The sequence below is a fragment of the Drosophila virilis genome, chromosome 2 (assembly GCF_030788295.1).
Source record: "Drosophila virilis strain 15010-1051.87 chromosome 2, Dvir_AGI_RSII-ME, whole genome shotgun sequence".
In the NCBI taxonomy this organism is placed as follows: domain Eukaryota; kingdom Metazoa; phylum Arthropoda; class Insecta; order Diptera; family Drosophilidae; genus Drosophila; species Drosophila virilis.
In genome coordinates this window covers 30,470,225-30,493,885 of record NC_091544.1, presented here as the reverse complement: position 1 = coordinate 30,493,885, position 23,661 = coordinate 30,470,225, and the positions used below count along the sequence as shown (strand labels likewise).

The following is a 23,661-nucleotide window of genomic DNA, read 5'->3' as shown; positions in this document are numbered from 1 at the left end:
TTGTTTTGCGCTAAGTGTAGCTCCAGTTTGCGTTGGCATCTCAATTAAAGCGCACAGCATACGCAACCGCCCACGTCCACATATCCTCACCAAACCTCTCTCTCCTTCCCCCAAAACACTGCTCAACTGTTGCATTGTGTGTAAATAATTGAATTACGCCCACAATATGAACAGGCCATCCGCTCAAAATGCAGCTTTGACAGTAGCTAAAAGGAAAAACTTTTACAATTTTATCTAAAAAATGCGAATGCAAATAGATATGAATGTATATGCATGAATGTGTGAGCCTGTGTGTATGTGGGTGTGTTTGTGGCCTAAACCAGAAAAAAAAACCTAAGAGTTTATGAACCAAAAGACACTTGAAAACTCAACTCAGAAAATCATAACAAAACCCACGCGACAATATAAAGAGCAAAATAGAGAAAGAGAGAGAGAGAGAGAGAGAGAGAGAGAGAGAGGCAGGTGGATAATATGTTGCATATGTGACCAGAAATGGGAATAGGTTAAAACTTTATTATGATGCCAAGCTTAAATGACTCAGTTTTTGGCAAGAAAGAAGAAAAAGGAAAATCACTTGAGGCACGTAATTGAACGAATAAATCTTATACATATATATATATATATATATATATATATACATGTATAGGTATATAGGTATTATATATCGGCACATTGGCATAAAAGTCAAGGAACTTTTAAGCTGCTTTGAGGCAACTTTTACCACAAAATATTGCATGTCATGCCATATGAAAGATGAGTGTCCATAAAATCAAACACAAACAAAAAATACATACAAGAAAAGAAAAATAATTTTGTGCCTGGTCAATTAGTTGCGGCTTTTTACAAATATAAATAAAAGCCAACCAAAACAGAGCAGTTTTCGTGTAGAATTACAGTTGTAGCATAGAATATATTATATATACATATACATATATATATATATATATATATATATATATATATATATATATATATATTTTAGTATTCGCGTTAGTTTTAATATATGTTTAAACTGATGCTTAGTTTGATGATATGATAAAAGTTTAAGTTAAGTTAAAGTTCTTGATATTTTATAGCAGAGCTTAGATATCGGGTATAACTTTTTAAAATATATATATATTATATATATATATATACATATATACCTATTTGACTAAACATGAGAGTTGCAAAAAGCAAGTATCAAAAATGAAATTCGTTTCTTAGCCCAAAAGCAGCTCAAGGGAATATTAAAAAGCTCAATGACTCCTTTTAAATCCAAGAAGGTTACATGTAAGTACAACCAACAATGACAAAGTAAGATTATCTTGGATGTTTGTCCTTCTATGCGTTACACATTTCGAGACAAAATTATATTACCCTTCCTCAAGGGTATAAAAAAGTAACTCCCAAAAATAAAACAATGAAAAGAATCAGCAAAGTTCTTGTAAAGAAAAGCCAGAAGTAAAGACCTACAGCAATATGTATATGGCTGAGTTTGTAAATACTTTGCGAGTAGGTGTTTAGGCTACCTCTCATAAGTATTTGCCCCTGTAGCTGTCACTCAAACGCCCCCTAGCGCAAAAAAAAAACCACAAACACAGATACGCACGCAGACACACGCGTACAATGCCTTGTGAATAATCACATGGCATTTGAATGTAAATCTGAGCAAAAAAGTGCGGGGATGTGGGCAAAAAAAAAAAAGAAAGAAATATAAATAAATAAATGGAAGAAAAAGAAATTTTGAAATGCGCAAAACTTATGGCTAGTAGCTTAATTACGACAAGTTCCCCCTCACAGCAAGAGGCGGCGACCGAGCGTGGGGGTAGCTGAAAAATAGCTTGTGTCTGTGTCGGGGCTCGCATTGCTCCCGGCACTTGACATATTATTATTTGAAATTCATAAACATTTTAATATTGCGGCGCTTTAGAGCACTTGTCAACTGTCTTTTGGCCAACGTCAGCATCTTGCGAATATGTGGCTAACATTGTTGAATATGCTTATAATTTATATACCTTCACTTGAAACTCGTGTAGCCTAAATCTAACAAGTAATCCGAGAGTAAGTCGTGGCGATATCAATTCCCAAATTGGTTTTGAAGACTAGTTTATAGTCGGAGAATATTTTTTTGGGTTTAGCTGGAAGCAGGCTCTCTCAGCACACGCGTCAATTTGTAATCGTAACGCACAAACACACATCGACATTACTTACGCACTCTGGGGGAGGGGGCGGGGGTGTTAGCACCTTGATTAATATGCGGGCCGGCAATATAATACTATTGTCGTCTATTTAACCCCAACCCCCTTGCCCTTCATTGGATCACACACACACACACACAGAGCAGGCAGGCACGCGCATAAATGATTACAGCTAAAGCATTTAAGCGGATGAATTTGTCTAGTTGGATGCTAATTAATGCGGAAGTTTCGATTTGATTTGTTGCACTCCTTTAAGATGCATGATTGAAAGTTTAATTAGATTTTAAAACGCACTTGAGTTGAACCTGTGCTCTGCATTTTAAGCAGCTTTCAATTTCAAGAGCTGTTGAATGTTATAATATAGTATTAATATTAGGTCCCAATGAAATTTTCACATGAGCTCAAAGCTATCCACAGAGTTAATAGATATACACACAGTTTAAGAGCTTAATTCAAAGCTTGTAGTACGATTAAATGTAAAGCTTTTACATTAATGAGCATTTCTATATGATACTGTTCCTAGCTCTAAATGAATATGTCATTAAAGTTTATGATTAATACATTGAGTTTTATTTAATCTATTATTTACTCAATGCGATAAATATTAAAGAAAAGAGAGATAGAGAGAGAAAGAGATTCTGAGGTTCAATGAAAGCTTTCAGTGCGATTTGTGTCTGTGAAGCAGTTTTAAACTAAATGTAGGAACTCTGAAGCAGTTCTAAACTTAAAAAAAGAACTTTAGAACGTGAAAAACCCCTTACGAGTAACTTAAAGCTCAAAGCTCGATCCAGCGTATCTGGTTGAATATGCTAGTAGAATACAGCTTTTGAAAACGATTCTAATAAAAAGCTCTCAATAAAAATGTAGATCAAGTTAAAGATGTTTTTAAGAAAAGAGAGAGAGATTCTGAGGTTCAATTAAAGCTTTAAGTGCTTAAAGTAAATATATTTGTGTCTTTGAAACTTAAGAGCATTAAAAATGTAGATGGGATTTATCAATATTGATAAGAGGGAGGCGACGGAACTTTGAAGCGATCATTTGTCTCTTCCGCAAGTGTCATTACGATTTTAGATTAATCTTGAATATAATTTAAAGCTAATAGCTACATTCTTAGCTTAAACAGACTCTGCTAGCGATATATGCCATATAGCTTGGCAGTGGACTCCCAGCAAGCATCTCTGCTGTCCAACAATCTGGCCTGTCAGCTTTCTGTCATAAGGCTTTCCAATAATGTTCGTCGGGGGCTTGCCTTGAATAAATACCAATTTTTTTTTTAACGCAACATTGTTTTTCTTATTTAAATGAAAATTATCAGCACGCCGACCGGCGGATATGAAGTATTATGTATTATTGTGTTTTTTGGTGGGAGAACCAACGAAACAAAAAATAAGTAAAGAAATGCTCTCAGCAGCCGCGGAACATAGACAAAGCGCTGATTGGATTTAAAGTGACAGTAATAAATGACAAGAAAGGCGTGTTTCATTTATATATACGAGAAAAAGCATACGCAACACTCAGACATATTCGGGAGAGCAGGGCCAAACGAAGGGGACGACCCACAAGCTAATGCTATTGAGAACTGACTGAACTTGCACTCGAAGAAAGCGTACCGAAAAATATTGAAATCCGTCGGAGACTCGGGCGCTATATAAACAGACGGAACACGTCGCCGCATTTTAGAGAGCTGACACTGACAAGTCAAACAAATTGCTGGGTCTGCGGGGGATGGGTAGGGGTAGGGGGTGAGCATGTGGGAAGGGGGGTGCTGGGAAGAACCATTCATCGTTCGAGTTTACTTTTTTTTGGGTTTTTTCTTGCCTACGCGGAGCGCAAATATTTTATTTTTATTTTTTATTTATCGTTTTTTTTTTTGTTTTGCCTTTTAATTTTTTCCCCATTTTCTTCATTATGTCAGTGTCAGTATTATGCAGCGGTCGCTGTAATAAGCACAGAGTTAAGTGTGCTCACGTTCAAGATACCCTGTACAAAAACATATAAAATAAATGTGGAGAAATGTGATCTTTAGTTGCACGCAAAGTTCTCCACTTTTATACTGTTGCAAGCATTACCACAAGTCTTGCATACCTCATTAATAAGTACAGGGTATAATAATGGAAAATGTACATCGTATTTTTTTGGCTTGTAAAATTCTTGAGGCTGCAGTCTCTGGGCTGGGCGCTGTCTCTGGGGCCCCCGAGTGCTTAATTGTGCCGCGGTGACATTAAATGTGAGCGTAATTAGCTTAATTATGATTTTAATTATTTTGTCTGTGCTACGCATAATTGGGCAAAACCGTCGGAGACACGTGTACCTTGAAAAAGAACTATTGAAAAGCCTTTTATTATTCTTTTCATCATAGTTTAGATATGTATTTGTTTACTCTTGACACATTCGAAATTATTATGAAATAAAATGACACAAGAAGATGAAATAATATAAATGAAACTAATTGACAAACAAATGCAAAACTTTAAACTCTTAATTGCCTGGCGCCAGACGGTCGTTATACGATTTATGTTCATATTTATTTATACGTATGCTTTATTGAGGAAGTCAGCCAGATTTAAACTTGAATTCCAGCTTCAGTTTAACCAAGTCCATGCAATATATACATACACACACAATTTCACTCTCACTTTGACCCAAATGGCCATTATAAAGGCCACTTACGGCAAGTGCCTGGCATTAATAATCCAGGTAAATCCGCCTACGAGTATTTACAGATCTCGTTACAAATCCCAGAAGCACTGTGACATAACTAATTTACATAAGTTGGGGTAATAAAAATATCAAAATAATCTTACTTAAATAAAAAACAAAAATGAAGAGCTCGAAAAACTTTAATTCCCAATTAAAAACAGACCTTATATAATATAAATATATACTTTATAGGTTCGGAAATTTTCAACCATTTTCAATTGTTTTAGGGCATAAATATTATATTATGTTATAAAGAAATATTATTTTAAAAAGAAACATACATAAAATACGAAAATTTAATGTGCCAAACATTTTATATCTAAGCCCAAAACTCAAGCTTAAGAAATAAAACGTAAGCGTCACCATTTATTATTGTATTTAACTATTAGTTTAATGTTTGTTTTTCCTTCTTCTTGCACTCTTGCACCACTGTGGCTCTTAAATGAATATTAATAAGACATCTTAACTGAAAATTAAACAAAATCCGACCAACTTGTGGGCTAATAAATGATTGAAATTTGCGGAAGTAACTTAAAAAAAATTATAGGGTAATATCGCGTAGCACTCGGGGCTCTGCTGCTGGCTGGCTGGCTGATGAAAAATTTAAAAGAACAATTTTCATAAATATGCCACTGAGGAAAATTGAGAGCCAAAAAAGAAAAAAAAAGCAAAAAAATAAAAAATACAATATAAAAAAATGCGCGACGGCAAGCCACAAAGCGCATTAACACTTAAATGGCCTTGAGACCAAGCGAAACTCCAAGTAATTGCTATCTCTTTCTTAAATATTTTGCTGCTTCTTTTTTTTTTTTTTTGTTGTTTTTTTTTTCGTGGAGAGTATCTTTTTGGCTTACCTTAAATTTGGCACAGCTGCGGCAGCGGCGGCCGCCGCTTGCAGAGGCGGCGGCACATTGTATGGAAACGGCAGCTTGGCCGCGACGGCTGGATTCTCGAATAGCATTCTGTTGCCGTTCGTTTGGTTGTTGTTGTTATTGTTAAAGCTGATATTGTAATAAATGTTGCCCGCCTTTTTATATACTTTCGCGCGGCGAGGGGGGTTTAGCACAAAAAACTACTTTTTTTTTGCGTGTTAATTTCCTTCACCTTATTTTCTTTTTTATTGTTTGCTTAAGTATATTTTGTTATATTTTGCGTATTACTTTTATTTTTATTCTTATTTGTGCACTGATTTTGTTTAAGTTTTGTACATTTTCTATGAACCCGATATGGCTTAGAACACTCTGAATATTTAGGAAATATATATGATTAGATAAGTTAAAAATTTCAAATGCTTTTTCTCATTTGCAAACGCAGCTATTCTATATACATACAGTATGTCAATAAAGTGTTTTGACTAACGAAAAAAAACTAATTTTTTGGGTTTAGTTGAAAATAAATGTACCTAAAAGTGAGAATTTTTTTTCAATTCTAATTTATTTCGATTCTATATTTTTCCTAGAACTTAATGGCAAAAAGAATTGTTAAATAACATTACCCAAACATTTTATAAAATTAAAAAACTAAAAACATTCAAATTTTATGCTGTCAATAAAGTGTTTTTACACGAAACTTTATTACTAAATAACAATGTTAAAAAAACAGGAATATTTTTTTTTAATACTTTGTGTGGCTGCCATTAGCGTCACATACAGCCTGCAATCGCCGTTTCATTGAAACAATAAGGTTTTGTATGTATGTTTCTGGAATCTTCTGCCATTCTTCCAGTACAGCAGCTTTTAAATCAGTTTTTGATTTTGGACTCCGCTTTGCGACTTTTTTTTTCAAATATGACCACACATTTTCTATTGGATTCATATCTGGACTTTGTGGTGGAGTGTCTAACACCTTTCCACAGTTGTACAACAGCCAAACTCTTACCATATGAGCTTTATGCTTCGGGTCATTGTCCTGGTAAAATTTAAAAATTGGCTTATTGTCCTCATAGAATCCAAATTTCTGTGCACTACTGACGAGATGTGTCTGTAAAATGCTCAGATATTGTCTAGCATCCATGGTATTCTCAATGAAGGTCAAATCTCCTACACCCTTGCTCGAAATACACCCCCACACCATCACTGATAGTTTTCCGAATTTAACGGTTGGAATAATATTGCGGTTTTCCAACGCTGTTAGTGGCTTTCTCCAGACTCTGGATGGCCCATCGTTGTAGAATAGCATCATCTTGCTTTCGTCACAGAATATGACGTTACTCCAAAAATCGTTCGAACTATTTACATGGACTTGAGCGAACGATAGCCGCTTCAAAATATTCGCCGCCGATAGTAGAGGTTTTTTCCTGGCAACTCGTGATGTGTAGTCATTGGAATTCAGTAATTTTCGGACAGTTTCATGTGACACATCAACACCACTTTCTTCCTTGAACTCCTGAGCAATATCCCTAAGCGAAATTTGTGGATTTTTCTCAATTTTTCTCAGAATTTTTCGCTTATCTCTGTCAGAAATTTTGCAGGGTCGACCACATACTGGCTTTGCCTCTAGCCTATCTTCCTTATTGGCTCTGTTTAATATGTTGTATATCGTTGCTTTTGATAAATTAAACATATCAGCCAGTTCCGAGACTTGACGTCCCATCTGATGGTTATAATACACCAGCTGAGCGACTTCAAAAGTTGTTCTTTTTCCTGGCATTTTATTTTTCATAAAATTAAAGCAAAACGTTATAAATTGCAATAGAAAATGACAAGAAAAGTCGAAGACACAAGAGAAGCCAAAACGCATGGGCCCAAATCTAACGGGATCACCCAAAAGAGAACGGCAAAACAATTTACCGTAGCTGTAAAAACACTTTATTGACAGCATAAAATGTGAATGTTTTTAGTTTTTTAATTTTATAAAATGTTTGGGTAATGTTATTTAACAATTCTTTTTGCCATTAAGTTCTAGGAGAAATATAGAATCGAAATAAATTATAATTGAAAAAAAATTCTCACTTTTAGGTACATTTATTTTCAACTAAACCCAAAAAATTAGTTTTTTTTTGTTAGTAAAAACACTTTATTGACATACTGTATATATTATACTAATGAAGAAATGTAGTTGTTTTATGAGAATCATTTGAGTCTTTCAAGCAATCTTAACCAAAGTTTTTAATTAGCGCCTGAAATACAAGAAGTAAGATCTTATCAACATTTAACATAGCTCCGAAAATCGAAGGGAAAGTGAGTTTTAACATTTCCGTAAAAGTTTTAGCATAAATCTGTTAAAAGAACATTTCTTTCATGCTCTTTTCCAGCTGCATACAATAGTTTTATATCAAAACATATACTAAGGATGTTTAATCACAGTTCTCGTGCACTTAACTTTTCAATTGGCAGCTGGCACTCAAGAGGCGATCTTATCTTATCAGCATTTAACATAGCTCCTAAATGTAAAATCGCAGCAAAGTAAAATTTAACATGGCTTAACTCTGTTAAGAGAACTGTTCGTTCTGGCTCCTTTGTTGTTTTATATTAAATTAATTAAGATGAAATATCTACAGTTTATGTCGCTGTTAACTCAATGCTAAATTACAGAAACAGAACTAATATTGAAATATCTGCCCCTCATGTTATTCCCATTCAAATCGCAAATCTTTAGGAAAGCACATTTATTCTTATTCTTCTACACATAAGCACATATTTTTGCGTGTTGCTTGCTACTTCTTTTGTAGTTTTCATTTGCTCGCATTCCCGCTTTCGCTGCTCTGTCAAAACTCTGCCCGTTAGAAGCATCATCAACTAGTTTTGTTTTAATTTCTTAGTTTGTTGTTGTTGCCGCTCTACTGCTTTTCTGCTTTTGTTTCTCTTTTTCTTATTTGCTGCTGCCTATGCTTTTACTTTCGTTCGTATGTTTGTTGCGGGCTTTTGATTCTGGCGTTCCTCTTTGCGCCGCATTCGCCTGACATTGCCGGCTTTTTAACGCATACAGCGGCGAATTGCGATTGTAGTGTGCTGTTATAAAAACAAAAAACGTTGCCCTTATATGTGGCTACTTTTGCTGTTATTGCGTTTTGATAAACACACACACACACTCATAAATACACATGTATTGATCAAAAACTTATATCGCATGCGTGCAAGAACATCAAAACTTTCGGCAATGATATTTCTATATATACATAGTTGTTATTATAAGGGCTGGTTTTTGCTTTATTTTTATAAACTAAATCGATTTGCGTGCACAAAAACACAAAAGACGCACACACCCAAACATAGCAAAGCAAAAGACCCAAAGCAATATTTTTGCGACGTCATTGAATTCGCCGCGTACAATTGTATGAGTTTGTGATGCCTTCTGCTAATCTACCCAAAAAATAAAAGCAGCAGCTTACGCGTCTCTCTGTATCCCCACTTATACATATATATTTGAGTCACTCACACTTACACACACACACACTCAAAGACGGCACGACTAAAGTAACGGCGCGTGACGATATGACGACAGCGATTACGAAAAACGTGAAGGCTTAAATGTCCGCACAGCGCAAGGAACTTTTGTCAACTGAAATCGCAGGAGCGCTTTGCCGCTGACTAAAGCGAAGAGCGGCGCAAAGTTCGCAAGTTCGCCGAAAAACTCACAAAACACGCTCACCAGGACAAACTCGTGGAGCAGCACTAAACGAGAGCGTAAGCAAGAGAGCATAAACAGATTCGCCGCTTATCGAGCAGTTGGGGTAACTTCGAGCGTCTCAGACGGCTGCTGCTGCTGTATGCAACACATGCGGCCATGTGCAACATGAGCCGATGACGAAGACACAAATGCCGCTAGCCCCCGTCTTGCCTAACCCCTCCGCCCAATATGCTACACAACCCACGTAATCATTTCCGACGTATGCAGTTGTTCAAAAACAATAGGCCTGCGGATAAACAGGCAGGCAAGGCAGAGCAACTGAGACGAACGACCGGCCGCGTCTTTTATAACGCTTTGTTCTCGCATTTAGCGTTCTTTGTTTTTTCTCGTATTTTTTAAGCTCAGCTTCGGATAAGCTGACGCTTTTGTTGACTTTATAACAGCAACAACAACGCGAGCGTAAAATAATTGTTTAATTTATTAATGCGTTTCACAGTCTCGCACACACACACACACACACACACACACACACACACACACACACACACACACACTCACACACACAAGAACGTTGATTTATGCGAATTTTCATATGAAATTTATTTAAGCTACGCACAAGCGTGCTCTTGAATTTTATTTTAATTCTCGTGTTTGTTTGATTTTATTTTCTTTACGCATTTCAATTTAATTTACGCATTTGAACTTGAAAACCGATCAACATTTTAACCGCAATCGGCTGAAACAGTTACTTTTACTGTCTGGGCAAGAGCTGTTAAATCTTATGCAGCACATTCTCTAGGTTTCTTGGATAATTTATCACATGTTTTGCTTTTTGTTCTTTTTTCGAGGAACTTTTATGCCTGACACGCCGCAGCCCCGCATATTCAATTACAACACAACAATATACAAAGAATTTCTAAGAACTGTATTTCTTGGCTGCTGCTGCTTCTTCTTCTTCTACTTCTTATCGCACATTCGATAAAAAAAGGAGAACTACAAAAGAACTCTTCGAATGTATAACAGTTTATGCTGTAAGTAACGGGATTAAACTTGCAGTTTTTCTTTACTACAAATTAATACAAATGTATGTACATTGTATGTGTGTATTTTATTTTCTTAAGTGCCGCATTCATGGCCTATCCTGAGGCTAGATTAATTTGTTAATTGCATTTTTCAAGTTTTTGATTTAATAAAAATTGCATTGGTTTTGGTTTCATTAGTTGAACGTATAATTATTGAAAAATTAAGCCAATGAGAAAATTGGTTTAAACATTAATAATATATTATGCACTGATAAGCCATTTGCTTTTGTTAAGTTTATTGTATATTTGTTGTTGTTGTTGTTTTTTTTTTTGTATATGTACATTTTTTAATTAATTTGCATACATCTCAAGGGCAGATGTTGTTGTTGCTTCCCTTGTTTGTTGTTGTTATTGTTGCAATTTAACACGTAATTTAATTTTGCTCATGCAAAACGCCAAGCGCTATCGCATTTTAATTAAAAACACATTTTCCCTTTCTCCCCGCTTTTCATATACTATAAACAAATTACTAGCAATAAAAGCAACAACAATTTGCTGCAAATTGTTGCAATTGAAATTTAAGACAAATTTAAGGATTTACTTTAATTTTTCGCCCAAAAAACGCAAACAATATAGAATTTTGTTTGTTTTTAATTTGCCGCCTTCGAGCCTTTAACGGCACTTCTGCAAGTAGCAAGCTTTTTGTGGGACGACCACAAAAGAAACGACGATAACGACAACGACGACGACGACGACGCGCAGAGTAACAAAACAATTGTAAACGACGACGGCGACGACGACGCACAAAAATCTCCGCACGCTGAACTTGACGTTGTAACGGTCGGAACCAAACTGACAACTATAGCGTTGCCGGAAAGCATGGCATTCAATTCGCTTGACAACGACTCGCTCTCCGAATAGAACATGATTTCTTGCGGCCAGCATAAAAACCAAAACAAGAGCGCGAGACATCAAGTGGCGCGCGCTCTCTCTCTCTCTCTCTCTCGCTAGAGTTACCGGGATCGCCATGTGGCGACCATTACAAACTTAACTGCTGCTCTCCCGCTCCAACCACCCACCCATAAGTCGTGTACAACAAATAAACATTCGCTGCGATTCGCTCAGTGCGCCGCAGAGTGTTAGTTTGTTTTGCTTATTGTGTGCGGCGAATTCGCTCTAAAAACGCCAATCGGATAAAGCGGTGTGAGATGGCGCCACAAATGTGTTGGCGTCTATATTGCTAGCTCGCTTGCACTAGCTGACAATGCAGCCAACGCTTGCAGCTTCATACTTCCGTTAAAAATCTTGTTGTTTGTGGTGTGGATAAAAATGAGCATCGCATATTGTGGAACTTATATTCATGTTGTATAAGATGCTAAGGTTTATGCTGTTTAATTCGGGAACATTTTTTTTGGTACATATTTGAATTGGGGATATACATATATTAATTGGGAATTAAGAACATAATTTTTAATTTTATTTTTAATATTTTATACATATACTCTGCGCGCTAATCGAATCGAATTTTCAGATAAGGTTCGGCTATTACATGCTAAACATGTTGCAATCATTTTTTTGTGTTTTCCATTTAGGTTTTTATTTATATTTTTATTTTTTTATCATATATAGTTTACAACAAAACGCGCAACAAGCGCAGCCCCAACAAGTTCTGCAACTGAGCAGCTGACGGCTGCTAATTCTTTCCCTCTCACTCGCATTGTTGCTAGCACGCAGTGGAGGAACGGAAAAACGGAACACAAGAAACTTGTTTGCTGCGCCTGGAGCAACGAATAACACGAAAAAAAAACCCCATAAGAATGTCAGCAGCAACAACAACAACAACAACAGTAACTGCAAAAGTTACAGCTGAAGCACAGACGCGGTTGCGGGTGCGACTGAAGCAGACAGGTCAAAGGAACAGGCGAGACACGCCTCCCCCTCTCACTCTCTCCGACGCTGGTATCTTGTACCAGGCAGCAATAAATTTGCGAGGCCCGTCTTCGATTAGCCCTTGGAATGGGTGAATGTGGAACGGCGCTGAGAATGGGAAACGAATTGGGAATGGGGCGCATTTTGTTGCTAAGGTAAAATTTATAACAAAAAGCGCAAAAACTCTTTGCCAACAAATTGGGTCATAAAAGTAATTAGTGAAATCTGTTCATACTATATCTATATGTAATACATATATATATAATGCTATTGTTGCAGCATTTGCTTTGGACGGCTTTTAATTGGCTGTTGGGGCGCCAGAGTTTGTCGGGCAATCGACACGGTGATTTAAGGCCACTTTTCCATTGAACAGCAGATCGGGCAACGGGGTAATGCGGACGGTCGGGGTAAGGTTACTTGCTGCAGGACAAAGGCGCAGCTGTCCGGTGGTTGGAGGGGGGCGGCACTCACAGCTGTGAGCTTTAACCAAGCAAAGTTCCGCCTATTAGTCTATTAATTAAAGAGTCATAAACTTAAATCACGTTTCATTACAGCAAACCAGGGCTGCACAAGCTGCGCTGTCCATAAGTTGGGTTACGTAGAAGCAGGGTGGTTAATTCGAGTTAATTTGAGGTTATACTTGAAATCTTTAAAGAGTATTTAGTTGCATTGACTGCATCTGATCTGGCCAGGAATTAGAACCTGCACTTTGACTATATTTTTGAAGAAATTTCCAAATATTTTTTATTCGATTTTTCATTTGTCTGATTTATTTCCTCAAAGTTAATTCCTGCACACTTCATTGATACAACAATGTACCATCAATTGATCAAAATTAAAAAAAAAAAATCCTGCTGCGATAAATTTATAACCAATTTATTGGTCAGGAGAAAGTATTCTATACGAATATAGTACTATTTTTATTTATTTTTTTTTTTTCCAACCAGTTCTATAACTAGTTACATTTCACGCTGTTTTGAATGCCTTCACGCATAGCCCGAATTAATATAAGCCTATTTATATTTTTTTGCAACCCATTTTAACAGCTTTTAAGCCTGGGCTCATAAAAAATATGGCATTTTTATGGAACTGACATGACTCTCACAGTCATTTATTTACATGTCCTTCGCATTTGTTGTTTTTTGTTGTTGCTGCTGTTGTCAACGCTGATGTTCAGTGTTTGTGATGGGCGCATCACAATTAGCCAAGGCTTAGAGGCTGCGGCTTCAACTGCACCCGACTGCACATGTTGTCGTACAACAGATATCAGACACATGTGTTGCCATGTCCAGCTGAATTTGAAGGCTGACTTCGGCTGGGAACAGAGACAGGTCTGCTTAATAAGGACTAGAGAAGGACGACATTAGGCGCCAAAGAGTAGACTAGGAAAACCTCAGACCTTATGTGTGTGTTATGGTATAAATAGAGTGTTGTATTAACTTTAATTTATGTTAATTGTTAAAAGGAAATAATAGTAATTCTAGCTGAAAGTGATGCTTAAGTCAGATTAGAATAAAGTAAGTTTAAAATGGAGCAGTAAAAGCAAACATAATCTACAAAACATCATCGGTATACCAGAATAGCAGAAATCTACTGGCTTTATTTGAAGTTGTGAAAATCACATAGAGAGGCGCTATGCAAAAGAAATGAGTGAATGAGATGAGTAGCGCATGACAGCGAGAATAGAGGAACGTAGACAGCTGGAGTGATAAAGACAGAGAATGGAGAGACAGAAGCAGAAAGAGCTAGAGAGAGTGGGAGAAAAACAGAGTGAGAATGATGGGGAAAGTGTAAGGTAAATACGTTAATAACAAATATTAATAAGTATTATCAGTCAAATAATGAGATGACAAAAACGACAAGTAAGAAAGGGAATGGAGAGGGCAGAGGAATATCTCTCGGTATAAAGAACATATATTATCATATATTTTTTAATATATGCATATGCACATATTAATACAAAAATAATTCGTAAAAGTCCTGTGAGTATCACTTCCTGAGTTAGCTAAGCTAAACTTAGAAAAACGGTTAAAAAGTTGACAAAATATTTAATAATTAGTTGCCACCACACAATCTCATTTGATTTTCATGTATGAAATTTCATATTTAAATGTTTCGAGGCGCTTCAATAGAAACAAAGCAGTTATGGGTCTCTCAAACAAGCTTAATATCATCAATCAGTGCACAAATTTGCATTTTCTTGCTTGCCTATTTTTAGGACACGCCTAGCCATGGGGGCGCACGTATATATATGTATATGTGTATAAGTATGTGTTCGGGAGTATCCTCGAGCATCTGTTGTTGTCAGCGCATCAACGCGCTTCATCAGTGCGCTGATATGTAAATCTCATAAATCATGCACACCTGTCCTCGATGGACGACAGGATAGGACCAGAAACAGGACGAGCTGCCAGACAAACAGAGAGACGGACAAAGAGCGGGTCAGCCGCATCAACGATATTGTCAACGCAGACGACTAGTTGATTGGTGTGTTTGTGTGTGTGCCTAGTGGTTTGTGTGTGTGTGTGTGTGTGTGTGTGTGTGTGTGTGTGTATGTGACTGTATATGTGTGTGTGTGTGTGTGCTGTGTATATGTTTGGTCGTGGTCAAGCCTTTTGGGCTAGTATTAGTTACGTTGTCGTTGAGGAGTGGGCACGTGAGGTGTTGCAAATTGATTGGCCACGTGTAGCAAATGATTTCTGACTAACGGGCAACAAAGTGTGTACCAAAATTCTTCAATTTAGACCCAAAGAAGTAGAATAATCAGAAAGCGACGACCGGGTACTGCCTAAGATTGTTTAAGATTAATCAATATATAGCTGAAGACTTCAATGCAGTAAAATCAAGTCTGGAGTTCGAGCCACAAAACTCACTTTAAGTTAGAACAGAAAATATTATTTAATCAGGATTTTTTTTTAGAATTTTCAAACTTTGTGATTTGTGAGTTTACAACTAGAAGTTTTATCAAAGAAATGGCACTAGAAGCACTTTGAAGCGACAATAAATTATGCTATCGATTTTAAAATCGAACGATTTGGTTTATGGTAATCGACATTTTTGATTGTTTTGGCGTCGTTTATCGATAGTTTTAACGATAACAACGACTTCAACTAAACGAGACATTTATATAAAAACACAAAGTTCAATTCAAGGTAATAAAATAGGCCAAGAAGCTCGTTTAATGTAAATCATATTTTTTTATATAGTAACTAAATACTAAATAAATAAATAAGATTAAGCAATATAAACCCAAAAAAAAACTAAATCAATAATTAAATCTTCTTCCCTGATCGATACCATAAAGTATACAAATATTAAATATGTAGTATCGATCAAGGAAGAAACTAATATTGTTTCTTGCATAATTTCATTGATATTTCCGATGGGTAAATAATAGATACTCTAACTGTATGTTACCAAGCTAATAATTATGAGAAAACAGTTTTCGCAGTACAAATTTTGTACAATTATCCGATCAAAACAATCGACTCTTGCAACACTTTGATTGACTCTTACGATAATCAAATCGCCTGTTATCATTTTTAACAGGACCTTTGGAGCCTTCTGTGCATAAAACTGCTCAAATCGAATATTGAGCGCCTCTTAAGATAGTCCCATGAATATATTTAACTATTTATTCAATACCCATAAATGCCAAAGACCAGAAGTGCCATAAGACTTTTCCTATTTGGAATAGTCTCTCTGTTTGGTGCTTAGCAAGTGCTCATAATAATAACCAGGCTCTCACTAATTGCTTGGCCACAGCACCTGCTGCCTGCCTGTCTAGATGGCTGACGCTCTTTTTTCTTGGTAGCTGCGGTCTAGAGGAGGCTTAACGAAAAAACCACAAATTTACATAAATATGCCACAAATCATAGCTGTGCACGGCAAGTGTCGCCGCAAAGGCTGAAATGCCAGCGACTGTCTCTACCTCGCTCTAACACTGTGTCCATCTCTTTCACAAGCTGTCTGTGTGTGTGTGTGTGTGTGTGTGCATGTGTGTGGTCAGTGGTTTGTGTGACAAACGAGGCGGCGGCTATTAAAAATGCATGAAAGGCACAAGTTAATTTTTTATGCACACTTTCAGTGCAATTAAAAGTTACCAAAAAAAAAAAAAAAAAACAATATAATTTAAGAATACTACGAAAAAAATACTATAAAAAATACCATGCAATATTTATGTGCGCCATATGTCCTAGGCGTATTTATGCGACTGTACCTATTGATTTTTTACATCCCATATGTATGCACTGGTTAAAAAGTATAACCATTTGTTATACCATATATATGGGAACTTTAGGAACTGGAATTTTTGTGAATGTTCATATTATAATCTATATATGGTATTTTACAATACTTTCTGTAGGAAATTTGCGTTTGTTATATTAGTTATATATGTACACACTGGTTGCATTTTTATTCTACTTTTCGTTTCAATTATTTTAGTGCAGTAACGCTTTAGGATCTCAAATTCTAATTGAATAATATTTTTTTCTTATCGTATATTACAATTTTTCTCAGGCATAAATATTGTTTTTTTTTTTTATATTAAAATACTTTTACAACTTTAAAGATTATTTGTGTTAATCGTTATTTCCCTAAAAGCATTTTGCAATTAATACCACATTGTAATATCTTAGGGTATTACATATTCGTCTAACTTTGAACCTATTTTTTTGCTGCTGGCATTTTTTCTTCTGCTGAACGCTTAGTGCATAATAATAAAATTGCTAACCGTCGGTTTGGGTAGGACACTTAAATTCACAGCCTCCGACGTCATCATTGTTACGGCTGGACGTGCCACAAATCGCACAGCCCCTACGCCCCTCACCAGCCATAGCTCCAAAACCTCTGCTGCAATGTTTGTCATTAGCAAATGTTGCCTCTTGTACTTTACTACCAATTGCCGCTGTTGTTGTTCTTGTTGTGGGTGTGCTTGGAACTTGTTTCGTTTGCCGGACGCAAAATTTGTGACTGCGACAGTTTTTGGTGTCCTCCAACCTGCACATTGCCGCCCTCTGTCCCGCACCTTTGTCATACGCATCATTTGCGCATTTTATGTAGGTGCAACATAACATAGAAACAACATGCTGTTGCATGAATGAATGCTGCAACACAACCACAAACTGCGGCTGGACACCACACAGCTGGCAAACAGGATCTCCCAAAGGCTGAGTTGCATTAATGAGCAGCAAATGCTCTAAACTTAAAGGCCAAAAGTTAGTTCGGAATGAGAAAACAACAAAAACAAAAGGTGGGCAAAATATTAATGAAACTTAAATTTTGTTAAATTTACGTGAAAAATGAAAAACTACCATTTATAACATGTTTTTTTGGCATAAGAAGGATGTGCCAAAAAGTGAGCCATACATTGATAATAAGATCAGATTCTTACTTTAGAAAACTGTGGTTTATATGAATTACGTCGATTTACAATAAAAATAAAAAAGTCACGTTGTTTATGAGTCTTTTATAGTAATTTTCGGTAAAATTCGGTCACACTTAATAGGAATTTCTTTTAAAACAAACTTACCTGAACTTTACTTTAGTTATGCATTTTGTATATTTTAATAAAAAATAACCAACTTTTAAATTCTTGACATATGCAATAATAAGACATTTTTAAGTAAATGCTAAAAGCATTACTTAATTAAATAACAGTAATCGTTTTTAATGGTGCTCTAAATTTTATCTTTATCTTTTTAATCCATCTTAATTACGTTTTTCCAGAAACTTTCGCTAATAGTTTTCATTTCAAAACATACCAAAAGTCGCTTATGAATATTGCTAAAAAAAAAAAACGAATATGCCGCAGCGCAGCCAACTTAAAATGCTTAGGAGCGTATTCGCTGTTGCCAGACTGCGCAAATTACAGAACCATTTTATTGATACAAAATTCCAAATAAAATTAGATGTCATGAAAAAGAGACTACATAAAAAAAAACATGTAACATATACAAGAATAAATTGACTGACATGAAGACCTGAAGACCCGAACTCCCAACGCCCGACACTTCAATAAAGTCACCTTCTCCAACACTACCACATGCCAGTGCGCACAAGCACGCACAAAAAACCCATTTGACATATGCAACACTTTTATTTTTATTTTATTTACATTTGTTGTTGTTGTTTTTTTTTTTTGTAATTGAACATTTCAACAACTCTTTGGGCAAACAAATAAAATTGCGCGCTGCTCTTCAACGTGTGAGATATGTGGCAAAGAGCATTCAATGTGACAGCAGCTAGCGAATTGTACAGCTGACATATATATCCCCTTTTAATTAAACTGTATTTATTTTTTCTGCTGTAATTTTAATTTGACATTTTTATTTTAATTTTTTTTTTTTTCATCCCTCTACTGGCAAGCTAGTGCCATAATGAGTATGTAAATTGCTGCAAAGTTATGTCCTCAATTTGGACTGAAGTCTGTTGCTCGATTCGGCTCTTTGGCAACTGTTTTATGAGCGCATAAAGTTTCCAGCCACATGAGTCTCGCGTGCGACACTCATTAGAAACAGGAGAACTTCGGGATATTGCCTCATAGATTTACGAAATAAGTGGCAAACGGAAATGTGCTGCATATCCCGTAGGCGCAGCTGTTGGACATTCTGAAACACTTCTCCAAAAATTAAAACTGCACAAGTCGAAATTTCTTTTTGTTTCTTTTTGCTACTATAGTAAGCTTAAAATTTATAAAAATGTGTGGGATTATAATGTTTGTCGCGGTGCGAACCGAAGCATATGTACTCTATTATATATTTCTAAATTAGGTATATTTTACAGGAACGAAGATGTTTTTCATTCACTAGCCTTGAGTATTTGGAACTCACTAGAATAACCATTGCTGATGGCCCATCAAAGAGAAAATATTATATACCTTTTACACATATTTAATTAGTTGTTTAATATCATTTATATATATTAAAATTAGATTTTTTTCTTAGACAGTATCATTAGTTCAATTTCCCTGCTTCGATTAAAACTATTTCAGTAAATTAAACTATCGATAGTTTTGCAAAATATCGATAACACATTTTTATTAGTCAATAAGAGTGCTATAATCGGAAATGCCCGACTAGAGGATACGCAGAAGCTCCTTCTACGAACCTCAAATGGAATACGCGCTAGGAGGAATTGGACGGGGCTACGGTAAATAGAAAAAAATATTTGTCTATAAGCTATATGTCTAATTTTGTGACTCTAGCTTCTAAAACAGAGTTTAGATATCGATTTTTATCGATTGCTTGGAAATGGAGTAAGTTATTGATTATCGGAAATAAACACGTACTGCACGGACACTTGTAGACCTAGATTCTTTACCAAGTATCTAGCTCACATACGGACGGCCTGACAGGCGGACATCTCTAGATGGATTCGCTAATTGATGCTAAGAGATGCTTCCTTCTGCCTGTTGTATATATCCATATATTATAAGATTTTAATAAAAGCCAAATACTCAAAGTTAGAGTATTGAAAGACTACGTTAAGCAACAGCATTTGTTGGCATTATTTGTCGTTTGCTTATCAGCGCACTTCCGCATCATTAAATAATTTTATCATTTACATTATTTTCACTTTCTAAGCACACGCCACAGTGGCTCACAAAACTGTTCGCACGCTCAGTCCGAAGCGCATCGCAATGGGACTACTGTGCGGAGAGGGGTTCGGCAGGAGGATTGCGGCTTCCCAAGTGGTCGTTGAGCACAACTGATTTTGACTCGGCTAATTTGTAATTTATGCAGCTTTTTTGTGGTGTCACAAAAATGAAAAAATAGATAAGCATAAAGGGAAATCATATTTTAATTAACTGCCGAAAACTTAAGAAAAAGTTCTTTAGAATTTACCAAAGCTAAAGTTACTCTAGCTTAAATTTAATGCTTAAGCATAAATTGAAGCGGCACGAAAGGAAGAGAGAGAGAAGTTCTACTGAAAGATATTACAGTAACAGTGACAGTAAAATATGCAAATCAAGGGAATACAGAAAATAAATGGAATTAGAGAGTTGTGTTAAGAGAAGAGTCAATTAAATGAAGGATTTTGAAAATTGGAGTTCTAAAAAGGCATTTCCTTAAAACAAAACCTTAAATCGAGCATCTTTAAATACCTGATGTCGTTCGATATGAAGGCGTATTCCTCATGTAACAACTCCAGATATATAAGCATCTTTTGCCTAGGATAAAAATGTCAGACATTTAGATGCAGGCAACATTTTTATTTCAATAAGTATTTTTTTGTGCTATATAATAAATTAAAAGAAGAAAAAACAACAGAAAATCATTTTGCTGCTCACTTCCAAGTGCATTTCAAAGCCATTAAAGTTCTTCAGCCTGCCACTTGATAAAAAAAAAAATAAAAAAGCAAAACAGCGACAAAAAATTAAAATGGAATGTAAATGCCAAAAGACATGAGAAAAGCATGGCAAGCAACAAACGATAATGAGGACACAGAGCAACAACAACAACAACAACAACAAGTATTAAATGAGAGTACCAGACTAGCGAATACCCTGTAGCCAGTCCTGAGCTAACGCATTACAATTTTTAACTTTAAAACAACGTGCTGAGTATTTGCATTCCTTGAGTGGCAAACTGATCGAGTTTCTTTAATTTACATAGGAGCCGTAAAGTTCTTCCATTTAAGGTACACTTTTCGAGATTTCGACATGTTTAAATTCTAAAAACTGTGGGATTATTCTATTTTTTAATTTCTTATTTAAAGTTGCCGCTTGCCTTCGTTGATATATCAGCTGTTTTTATGGATATGATACCTTACCATTTTTCACAACATCGAGAGAAATCTCGATTAATCATCGCAAGAAACACGAAATGTTCGGGGCGAATTTACACATTTCTAAAGAAATGTGCCTCTTTTGAAAGATGTGTAAAATGTGGTTTCTAATGGAGAAACGCACAAGGCGCATTTCACACATTTGTCAAAAATGTGACATTTTCGGAAATGTGTGAGAAATGTGTTCAATGGATCGTTACGAATCATTTGGGCACAAGAAAAATAGTGAAGAATATATATGAATTTAAATAAATACCTAATTATAATCTACTATTTATATTCTTGTAGAGGATATTACAACTTTGTCATAAAATGTGTTCCGCATAGAATAAGACCCCATAGAGTATATACATACATATATTCTAGATCAGAATCAACAGCCATTCTGATAAAGCCATGTTCGTCTGTCTTTTTCAATGCGAACTACTCTCTGGGCTATCAGTTTCAGAGAAACTTTGTATAGGTCATTCTTTCCGTCTAAATCATACAGCTGCCATAGGAAGATTTGTTCGAAAAGTAGATTCATTTCTGGACAACTACTCTATTTATTATGGTTCCCTGATCAAACTCGCTATTTTTTTTTTTTTTGGTTCACTATAGTCTTCATATAAATGCCAAATTTTACCAATATCGAAGCACTAAATACAGCTGCCATAGAAACGATCTTGTATTGAAAAATAATTTTTTTCTATATAATTTCATCAAAGTCCGTTGGCTTTGTTGTTCTGATTTGTCTTTTTAATCATTTATTAATTACATTCTGTAGGAAGCTATTTTTAGACAAGAGTTTTTTAGTTCCATGTACAATTACTTTGTGATATATGGTGTTCGATGCGCTGATCATCCTGCTCATACAGCAAAGTTCTATATTTTTTTATCATACTAATTCATATTAATCCAGTGACTATGGCTTTCTTATACCACTTAATTTTGAGTGAATTATTTGTTCTGCTTATTGTGATCTTCCGTCTTTACTATGTTTAAAAATATGTTTAAAGTTGTATAACTCTATCAACCCCATTTAAAACAATTTAAATGTGTACAGCAGCACTTGCAGCTAGAATGATAATGTTGCTGGCTGCTGATGACAACAAGCAGCAGCAGCAGCAGCAACAGCAGCAACAGTGAATGTGGCAGTTGCAGCAACAGTAAACAGCAACAACAAATGACGGAAATCAGCCAGTGAATGCAGCCCAAACCAAGCAACCGCCTCGCCGCCCCGCCCTCTGCCAGTCCACTCAGTCAACCCTTTTTTTCACGTCAAGTCCTTGGCTACAGGCAGCTCTAAGCGCCGCCGCTGCTCATTTTCGCAACTAAATCAGACAGCCAACCCCCTGCACCTCGCCACCATTCGACCACGGTTGCCAACATTTTTTTTTAATTTTTATTTCTGATGCAACTGCATAATTTGTGGGCTCAAAAGGCAGCAAAAATATGCAGGCTGCATTTGGACAGTAAATGTTAGCCTCATTTTTTTTGCATTTACACATATTTTAAGTATGCCCAAATTGAAATGTTTAAAGCGCTGCCAACTACGCAAGTGAGAAGAGAATCAAAACACTCAAGTGAATTGTTTTGCTGGCCTTTTTTTTCGATCAGGCCACACGCACGATTTAATCCCAACTCGGGCGACAGTCCGTGGCTCAGTCAAGTGAAATGTCAGCCACTCAAAAAATGTGCGGCATGGCATGACAAATGTACCTAGCAACAAAAACAACAACACAACACAGTCAGAACAACAATGCGAACTTAGTTTATTTGAGATTTAACGATTCGGAAACAAACACACAGACGACAAATTATTTGGCCATCAAGCGCAGAAGTTCTACGTCAGAGGATTGTGCTCAGGCTGCAGGGGAATGCGGCATGTGGCTTGTAGTTTGTTGAAAAATTATTAATTTTCGCAAAAGTCAACAGCATACAACCACACCCCCACACGCACTGCGAAAAGCGGACATGTTTATGCACATGAGTAAACAGCAGCAACAGCTAACGAAAATTGCATAGCATACTTTTCAGCGTGCTGGCCAAAAGCAAAGACCATCGCAAAATTTATGAGTAATTGTTGGCAACGCGTCTAAAAGAAAATAAAAAAAAAATAGTTAAACACATGTATATGATTGGATTAAAAAGCAAATGCTAAGTGATTGCAGCACGAACAAGTTCTCTTTTGAAAACTATAAAATGTCGGGCTCATATGCACTTTTCACACAAGAGCTAGACTTGACAAAAAACCTTTGTTCTACACGCTTCGAAGCTGTTTTTCACACATTTTATTCAGATTTCATTTGTCAGCTGTCCATGGTGTACATGTAGCTGCTTTTATTATTATCTTTTTTTGCAATTTGTTTCCTTAAAATTGTGGCCATCAAAATTCCTCCCATTTTCCGCTCTTGTCTTGTATTCCACTACTTCAATTATATTTTAAATATATATTAAAAAATGAGTTTCAAGTCGATGAAATTAATACA

General features: G+C 36.0%; 1 protein-coding gene across 5 annotated transcripts in view; it reads right to left on the bottom strand.

Annotated features, from left to right (window-relative positions):
• msi (RNA-binding protein musashi) overlaps positions 1-23,661 on the bottom strand; it is a 149,290-nt gene that overhangs the window by 111,759 nt on the left and 13,870 nt on the right. For 2 of the 5 annotated variants that reach the window (XM_032433728.2, XM_070207384.1), the window contains exons 1-2: positions 11,073-11,319; positions 5,735-6,121 (exon numbers count right to left, since the gene is read on the bottom strand). The exons of 1 other annotated variant lie outside the window; for it this stretch is intronic. In XM_032433728.2, coding sequence (XP_032289619.1) covers positions 5,735-5,841 — 107 coding nt within the window. In that variant the 5' untranslated portion in view covers positions 5,842-6,121; positions 11,073-11,319. Of the gene's footprint in view, positions 1-5,734; positions 6,122-9,257; positions 9,932-11,072; positions 11,320-23,661 lie in introns of those variants that run through there. 2 more of the 5 variants (XM_070207382.1, XM_070207383.1) reach the window with 2 other exon arrangements.